The sequence below is a fragment of the Rhincodon typus genome, chromosome 23, assembly GCF_021869965.1.
Source record: "Rhincodon typus isolate 14 chromosome 23, sRhiTyp1.1, whole genome shotgun sequence".
In the NCBI taxonomy this organism is placed as follows: domain Eukaryota; kingdom Metazoa; phylum Chordata; class Chondrichthyes; order Orectolobiformes; family Rhincodontidae; genus Rhincodon; species Rhincodon typus.
This window is the reverse complement of record NC_063354.1, coordinates 9,159,934-9,169,596: the sequence shown is the minus strand read 5'-3', so window position 1 is coordinate 9,169,596 and position 9,663 is coordinate 9,159,934. Positions and strand designations below refer to the sequence as shown.

The following is a 9,663-nucleotide window of genomic DNA, read 5'->3' as shown; positions in this document are numbered from 1 at the left end:
CAGGTTCTGTGTGTAATTTGCAAACACGGTACTCAGAGAGTTAAAATAATACAAGTCTGTTGGTTTTCTCTCAACAAACTGAAGTCATGAAATACAGATTTTGTAATTGGTTCTGGCTGAGTGGGAGACAGGAGGTGTAAAATCTATGGTGTGTCATGATCCTAATCATGTAACACTATTTCAACGCCTACATTGATTCAGGAGTTTGCAAGCAGCTCTGTTTACTGGAAAGTGGTTTTGAAGGGAAAAAGACAGCAAATATTATTATTATGTAATGAAATTTTACTTCTATTGTGTCATTGATTTTCTTAATTAGCTCTTGAATAAACTTCGAGGTTTTGATTTTAGTGCATTGGGAACATTTTTGCATATTTTTGGTTAAGGAAATTTATCAAAAAATAGCAGGGCTGTTTTCGAATATGTGTGCATAATTTCCCTATAAACGCATGTCTATTCCAGATTCCATCAGGCCCAGGTTCAAGTCTCACCTTCTCCATAGGTGTAACGTCTCTGAGCAGGTTGATCAGAAAATATTTACGATTTCATCTATGAAATAGCATCTCCAGCTACGCAGTTACATTACAACATGAGCTTAGTCTGTATTTACATCTGTTGCCATGATTTTCCAGTCTTTATACTGTTGTGTGTACTTTGAGATCAGAAAAGAGTACTACTTAATGTTGCCAAATTGAACCAAAAGTGGCTGTAAACGTATACCTTTTTTTTAAAAAAGCAGGAATACCTTTGTTGTTCTCTGCTCTGTTGGGTTTTACATTTCATAAAATACAAAACACACGAAATATAAGAAACCAGAAGTCTTTAATTATTGAGGCTTCTCCCCTCTCTCATTCAAATATAGAAGCTGTTAACATTCATGATAGTGGGCAGGTTGACAAACAGATGTGGTATTTTGACAAATTGCTTGTCATATTTATGTGGATAAGAAAAATAACTGCAGCTGTAAAGGAAAAAACAGGAAATATTGAATGCTGCTGCAAATTTACAGAAGCATGGGATGGTCAAGTTCTGCACAATTGCAGTCCTAAAGATATTACATGGAGGGTTTCATCGCTTGCTCATAAATATTGAAGTTACAATTAGAAAACCATGACATTGAGTAACCTAGTCTGCCTATAGAGCTGCAGTGTCACAAAGCCTCAGTTTCGGTAATGTACCACAAGTTCTGATCTCAGCATGCTGCGCATTCATTCTGGCTGAATCCGTGCCAGTACTGAAGATACAGTGACTTGTACAAGTGCAGGTGCGCGATTAACATTGGAATACAGTACGAAGAAAGTCAGTATACATTGTTCTTTTCCTAGAACTGCAGTCTCTCATAAATGGTTTGTACGTAATTTACGATTTACTGCAAAACAGTTTCTATCTGGACACTCGGCTCATCCATTTTCATCATTACGGTGTAACACTTGACAAATAATGTCTATTTAATGTGACCACTGATCGTTGAGACTAGTAAATCGATTCCTATTTCTGTAGTTGCAAATCTGCGTTCCTGGTGAATTGACCAGCAATGATTGCTGAGCAGTTTATCTCCCCATGTTACATTTTATTTTCTTTCAGCTATTCAGATAAAAATTCACTGTTTAAATAATGTGTTTAAAAGATCAATTCTACTAGTCTAAATTGTTTCTAAATTCAAGATTGTTGATATTGAATTGTAAACAAAACAGGGCTTTTTAATCATCTAATTTTGTCTTTTTCTTAGTTTAAAGAACCTTTCTGAAGGGGTAGAGAGCACACCCATGTCAATCCTTGGAAGGATAGAGAGATGCATTCCAAAGTACCTTGCCATATCTCTTAATCTGTTGGAATATGTAAGCAATAACTTTAGGTTGAGTCCCTTGGTTATTGTATATCAATACAGTAGTAGGACCATTGTGGTGGAGGCTAGCGTGGCTAAGGAATGGGCTATTTTACATCTTTGGCACTTAGTGTGGAAATCTACTTGTCATATGTCATATTCTCAGCCTTTTGTATATAGTTCCATGATGATGGAATCGGGAAGAAAGTTTTCCATCTTATTGTCTCCTTTGAGTAGACTACCAGTTTGGTTGAAAATGATACTGAATTGCCCATTTCTGTATCATGGACCCTGGGAACTGGGTGCCATTACTCAATTTCATGTTTAAGAATAAAGCCTTAAATCCTGTGTCACTCCATGTTACTAACATTTTTCAAGCTCCATCCCATTCCTATCCTGCTCAGTGAGATTGTGAACTCAGCTTGTGGTTGTGCTTTAGAGAAGTGGTTATGAATTTGTGCCCTTGTGCTAACCTATTTAGTGGTGAAATGAACACGTGGAGTGTAGACCTGAGTACAAGTGTGTCACAGCTCACTGTAATGAATCCACTGACAGCCCTGTTTTCCTTACAGACTTCAGTAACTGAATATTCTTGCAGATGATGTTGAAATATGCATACTTTTCTATAATTGCTGTGAAGCCATGAGAGAATTTTGTCCAGGACATTAAGCCATATAAAGGGCTTTAAATAAAAAGACATCCATCAACACAACCTTTGAATGAGTTGGCTTAACCAAGATGTTAGCATTGACCTTTGAGATTTTGTTCGAGCGTGCAGTGAGTTGTAAAATATGCCACAAAAAATATTCTGTGAAAAATAATTTAAATAGGTTTTTTAGACAAAACATGATTTTAATCCAGACAGAATCAATGAATTATAACATTACAATTTTTAGCAGGTAGTATTTTGATAACTGATAAATGGAACATTCAGGAAACCAGAGTGTACCATTGCAGTGCTGTCATGGCTGCAAATTTATGTAACTATTGTAAAATATACATGAAGAGGGATGTTAAAGCACTCAACTGAAGCAACTCTGAGCTTTGCATAAGTCGAATGAAATGCTTCACCACATACTATCTGCAACACACAAGAATAGACTACACCCTTTACCAGCAATCTCATAGTTGTGCATTAATCACCATGTTTGTGAAGAGACAAGGGCATGATTGTTTTGTTGCTGAATTCGTAATGCAGTGACTCGGGTAAGGCTAATAGAACCCAGGTTTGAATCCCACCACATCAGAATTTGAATTTGATAAAAACCCGAAGTTAAAAGTTTCATGACCATTAAACCATTGTTGATTGTCATCAAAACCAATCTGGTTCTTTCATGTTCTCTAGGGATGGAAAACTCACCCTTGGCTTGTCTGGCCTATATTTGACTCCATAGTCACAGCAATGTGGTTGACTCATACCTGCCTTCTGAAATGGTCTAGCCAGCCATTCAGTTGTATCAATTGCTAAAAAATCTTAAAGGAATGAAACTAGACGGACCACCTGGCATTAACCTAAGCACAAGAATTAATGATGGCAAACTCAACCCTGCAAAGTTAGGACAGTTGGAGGCTTGTGCCAAAATTTGAAGAGCTGTCTCTCAGACGTCATCATACTCACAGAATCGTACCTTGCGCACCGAGTCAGACAAAATTATCACCAGTCCTGGGTATGTGCTGCCCCAACAGCAGGCAGACCCAGCAGAGGTAGTGGCACAAAGGCACACAGTCAAGAGGGAGTTACCATGGAATTTCTCTGGACATCGTGAAGTCTCATGGCATCAAGCCGAACATGGGCAAGGAAGCTGCCTGCTGATTATCAAGTACCATCTGCCCTTTGTTAATGATCAGTCCTCCTCAATGTTGAGCACCACTTGGAGAAGCACTAAGGGTAGCAAAGGTGCAGAACGTACTCCTCGTGGGGAAGGTCAATGTTAATCACCAAAGTAGCACTATCACTGTGCGCTAAATTGGGTAGACTAGATACAACAGCTCACGTCTGGGCATCCATAATGTACTCTGGGCCATCAGCAGCCGAACTGAACTCCAACACAATCGATAACCTCATGGCCAGGCATATCCCCATTAACATCAACCCTGGTTCAGCGAAGAGTGCAGGAGGACAGGTCAGGAGCAGCAGCGGGCATATGAAAAATGAAGGTCAACCTGGTGAAGCTACAAAACAGAATTACGTGCTTGCCAATTAGCAAAAGCAACAAATGATAGAGCTAAGCAATTCTACAACCCATGGGCCAGATCAAATCGCTGCAGTCCAGCCTCGTCCAAAGATCCCTATATCACAGATCCCAGCTTAAGCAATTCCATTTACTCCACATGATATCAGGAAATGGTTGGTGGGACTGGATACTGCAAAGGCAATGGGCCCTAATCAATACCCCCTCTGATTCTATTTTTTGATGTGCCAACCTCTGAAATCCAGTACAGCAGCAATCTCTGAAGCCAGATGTTAACGTGGCAGCACACCAAATGGCACGCATGGAACATTAAAGAGGCTGCACTACTGCACAGCTTAGAGAGAATGCTGACGCAGACAACATTCTGGCAATAATGCTGAAGAAGGGCGCTCCAGAGCTAGCTACACCTCTCACCAAGCTGTCCCTGTACTGCCACAACATTGACATCGACCCAACAATGTGGAAAATTGCCCTGGTATGGTCTACAAAATGCAAGACGAATCTGATCCTACGTATTAGTCCAAAATACCATAAGATATAGGAACAGAATTAAGCTATTCAGCCCATTGAGTTAGTTCTGGCATTGAATTATGGCTGATATGTTTCTCAACTCCATTCTCTTGCCTTCTCCCTGTAACCCTTGACCCCCTTTCTAATAAAGAACCTATCTATCTATTAAATACACTTAATAACTTGGCCTCCACAGGCTCTGTGGCATTAAGTTCCACAAGCTCACCACCACAGGACTGAAGAAATTCCTCCTCATCTTAGTTCTAAAAGGTCATCCCTTCACTCTGAGGCTCTGCCCTTGGATCCTAGTCTCTCTTACTAGTGGAAACATATTCTCCACATCCACCCTATCCAGGCCCCTCAATATTCTGTAAGTTTCAATGAATTCCTCCCTCATTCTCCTAAACTTCTTCAAGTACAGACCCTGAGTCCTCAACCACTCCTCATTTCCTTTCATCCCTGGGATTGATCTTATGAACCTCCTGTGGATACCTTCCAAGGCCAGCATGTCCTTCCTTAGATATGGGACCCAAAACTGCCCTCAGATTTCAAACAAAAACAGAAGTTACTGGAAAAGCTCAGCAGGTCTAGCAGCATTTGTGAAGAGAAATCAGGAGTTAACGTTTTGGGTCCAGTGACCCTTCCTCAGTTCCCTTCTTTAAACTTGCCATAGCCCTGCCAGACCATAAGGCTCTCCCACTAGAGAGAGAGAGAGAGACAATTGTTTGTGGCTCAACCTGAGGGTCACCACCCATCAGTCAAGGGGAGAGGGTGAGAAGGAGAGTCCTTCATGGGAACATCAGCCAATGCAGGAATTGAACCCTCTCCATTGGAAAAACGTACTAATAAGTGAAGCACATGGGATGCAGTAGTTGAAGAGGGCAGCTAACTATCTCATCTCACTAAGGATGGGCAATAAACATTGTCCATACCAGTGACACCACATCCCCCCCCCAAAAAACAGAAGTTGCTTATGGGCTCATGGCTTTAGAGACGAGGTGCTGTGCAATGCACACATCATTTGGAAAACTATTTTTCCGAGTTGAACACACAATTAGCTATCTTTGTTTTTCAGGATCAGTGTAGTTGGCATTTGACTGCTTTATTAACTTTCCAAATTATTTTTAACTGTAAAAACACTCAAAACCTGCAAGTCAATCTTGTGAATCCACTCCTTGTCTCAATACTCAGTGCAGTGGAAAGTAATTTACTTACTCGGATGATATTACCAAAACATACTTGACAACTTCTATATTGCAGTCTGGTTGGGTGTCCAGCTTTAGGACAAGGTGTGTAACTGAAGTCCCAGTTGGCACCTCAAGTAGTCATTAGCAATCCTATGATATTTTGAAGATCAGCAGGGGTGTCTCTAATGTCTGACTCAAAGATATCCCTTAATCAGTGTCATGAAAGTAATTTATCTGGTCATTTATCTCATCACTGTTTATGCAAGTTTGCTGTTTGCAAGTGCTTACAGTTTCATGTTATACAAGAATTGCTACATTTCAAAGTATCTCTCAGGATGTCCCAAAGTGTCAGGATGTCCCAAAGTGTTTTATAGTCAACGGTCATGTAAGGCACCAAGAAAGAACAACTTGGATTTATATAGCATCTGTTTGTCTTTTTATGTCTGGTGCAGACCCTCATTATTGTAGAGCTAAAGATCTCTTTAAATCAGAAAATGAACTTCTGAACATTTTAGAAACAAGCGACGGAGGACATTCCTTCTTGAACCTGACAGATCAGAGTATATAACCTATAGTTCTCATTTCTGTCTCCAAATTTAGAAACAGTACATTTGCATTCCCTCTGCATGATATTTCACTTGTTCTTACCACGTTTTCAATAGCTGATCTAATGAATGCCAGCAGTCTACAAAGAATCCCAATAACGTGTGGACCTTGCATTAATTTTTCTATGTTGGTTATTTACTGATCCTTTTAGGCTTTTACTTTTGAAACGTTTTCAAAAACTGTTTCAAAGTAATCAAAACTTGTCTTAGTTTTTCAGTGTTTTGGCATTTTTAATTTAAATGTGATTTTATATATTTGGTCTGGTGAAAATTAATGGTTACCTTTTAATGTTTAATTTCATTTTGTACGGAACAGTGTTAGTAGCTCAGTGCTAATTGCATTCAGCGAGGCATTATATTTTATTTGCTATGTTCATGCAAGCAGCAGTCTATGCTGTGCTTTAATTGGTTATTAATAGTGCAGTCAGTTAATCACATTTGACTTGTGCGATTGATGCATAAATTGTTTTAATGTTGTTAATCATCAAGGTTATGTAGTGTCTTGTGGAATGATCAGCAGGCTTTTTTGCACCTACCAGTTCTTCTAGAATTGATAGAGTAATTGTAGACTCGCAGAAAAATGGACTGTTCTCTCTGGTTTCCCTGTCTTGTTTTGGCTTAAATGCAAATGGGGTGGCTGGCCAAGATCTGTTCTGGGTATGTAAGAGAATCATAACTTTTACTGGTGGGAATGTAGCGATAGACCTCATTTGTCTCCTCTTCCCTTCTTCACCACCATCGTTGCTGCCAACTTTTAGGTAGTATTGTGGAGGAAAATCCATGAGCCTTTAGTTTATAAGTGAAGACCCAACAACTTGAGCAAGGTGCTGACAAGCACTGATAAACTGAAACAATAAGCTGGTAGATAACGAGCTTTGCAAGGTAGAGAAAAGAACTGTAAAAATTTAAAGTAAGTAATAACTAAGTCATCTACATGTTAGCATAGCATAGTTGGAGTCAGTGGGAATCCTCTCCACTGGTTGGAGTTCTGCAGGGCATGAAGGAAGATATTATGATTGTTGAAAGCCAATCATTTCAGTCTCAGCACATTTCTGCAGGAGTTCCTCAGGGTAGTATCCTGGACCCAAATGCCTTCAGCTGCTACACCAATGACTTTCCCTCCATCATAAGTTTGAAGTGGTGATGCTTGCTGATGATCACGCAATTTTGTGCCATTCAAAAGGTGCCACTTTGTGCCATTCAAAAAGTGCGATTCAAAACTACTCATACTGAGGCTGGCCATGCAGCAAAACCTGAACAATATCCAGGCTTCGGTTGATGAGTAACATTTGCTCCACACAAGTGCCAGACAATTACCAGCTAAACAAAAGAGAAATTAATGCCTTGAGATTCAGTGGCATTTCCCCTACCATCAACACCTGGAGGTTAACATTAGCCACAAATTGAATTGGACCAATCATATAAATACTGTGCCAACAGGAGGTGGTCAGATGCTAGGAATTCTGTGGTGTACAACTCACTTCCTGTCTCCCCAAAGTCTGTTCACCATCTACAAGACGTAACTCAGGAATGTGATGAAATACTCTATGCTTGTCTGAATGGGTGCAGCTCCAACAACACTCAAGAAACCTGATACCATCGAAGACAAAACAACCTGCTTAGTCGGCAGAGATAGTAAGAACTGCAGATGCTGGAGTCAGAGATAACACAGTGTGGAGCTGGAGGAACACAGCAGGCCAGGCAGCATCAGAGGAGCAGGAAAGGTGATGTTTCGGGCGGGGACCCTTCTTCAGAAATGGACTTCTTCAGACCCTCCCTTCTGAAGAAGGGTCCCGACCCAAAATGTCAACTTTCCTGCTCCTCTGATGCTGCCTGGCCTGCTGTTTTCCTCCAGCTCCACACACTGTTATATCTGCTTGGTCAGCAGCCTATCCATCACCTTCAAGCATTCACTCCCTTCGCCATCAATGTTGTGCAACATAGAACAGTACAGCACAGTACAGGCACTTCGGCCCACGATGTTGTGCCAAACTTTTACCCGAAACCTAAGATCTATCTGACCTCCACCGCTACCTTATACTATCATCCATATGCCTATCTAATAGCTGCTTAAATGCCCCTAATGAGGCCGACTCCACTACCCTCTCCGGCAATGCATTCCACGCCCCTACCACTCTCTGAGTAAAGAACCTACCTCTGACGTCTCCCCGATTATCTACCTCCTTTCACTTTAAAACTATGTCCCCTCATAAAAGCTACCTCCGCCCTAGGAAAAAGTCTCTGGCTGTCTACTCTGTATATACCTCTGACCATTACATGCCTATACTAAGCGGCCCATGCCTGCTTACAAAATGGCAGAAAAAACTAAGCAAAAATAGACAGCCTGTTCACACAGTGAAACATAATGGTACCTTTGAAGAGGAGCACTCCAAGGTCAGAAAAGGAGACCTGCAAGCAACCATCTGAGACAGTTCTGATAAGAGGATGCCTAAGGTTAGACAAGCAATGGATTCCAGCTTCATTAATGAAAGGATGATTGTCCCAGTAAATGATTAACACCACGTGTGAGTCTCAGCCCATGAACCAGCCAGGTTAACTCCCTAAGCAGCTGCAAAGACAACAGCTAAAGTTATTTTGTAGTAAATAGTTGTTTCTTTGGCGTTATTCGCAATATTAAGAAATAGGTTCTAGTTAAAGATACTTCACATAATCATAGGAAGTAGTTTTCAACATAAAGGATAGATACACATGTAACCAAAGTATGATACAAGCATTAGGGCAAAAAAAAGCACTTAAACATAGATGTGAAAGTTAATTAGTCTTCGGAAATGCCTTCTCTTACGCCCTGAACAAAATAGATTGTCAACACAATATTAATTACGAAGTGCTAACAGTAGAAGTAGCTGGATAATTTTAGACTTTATAACTAACCTTATAACAGAAGTTAACCTTTTGCAATTAGTTAAAACTGTCTTTTGTACTTTTACATGTATAATTTGAACAATGAGAAATATAAAAAGAATAACTGAATTTGATAAAGGTAAGCACATGAAATACAATTCAAACTGTGCTTAGAGGTAAGTAAATCTGAGACAGATACAGAGGAGTATAACCAGTAACTTTGGAATGCGAATGAATAGATCCCAAGGCATGGAGATTACAATGTCTCATAAACACAAGATCACAGGAACCTGGGGTTGTCCATAGGAGTGCCCATTATTGGTTAGGTGTCCCATGGAGTTGGGTGTGTTGATTAAGGGGGCAGGATAGTGTTCATGCTGTATTTAATTATTGTAACACAAAATGTATAAAAATGCTGAATTTCACTGTAAAGATCAAAGTGTGTTATTGATCTCTCTTCCAATCTGAGCCAAAGATTAGGGGAA

General features: G+C 40.2%; 1 protein-coding gene across 1 annotated transcript in view; it reads left to right on the top strand.

The window, feature by feature from the left end:
* The window catches only part of rptor (regulatory associated protein of MTOR, complex 1), a 362,931-nt gene that overhangs the window by 291,232 nt on the left and 62,036 nt on the right, over window positions 1-9,663 (top strand). The window contains exon 23 of the mRNA XM_048611098.1: window positions 1,727-1,835. Coding sequence (XP_048467055.1) covers window positions 1,727-1,835 — 109 coding nt within the window. The remainder of the gene's footprint in view (window positions 1-1,726; window positions 1,836-9,663) is intronic.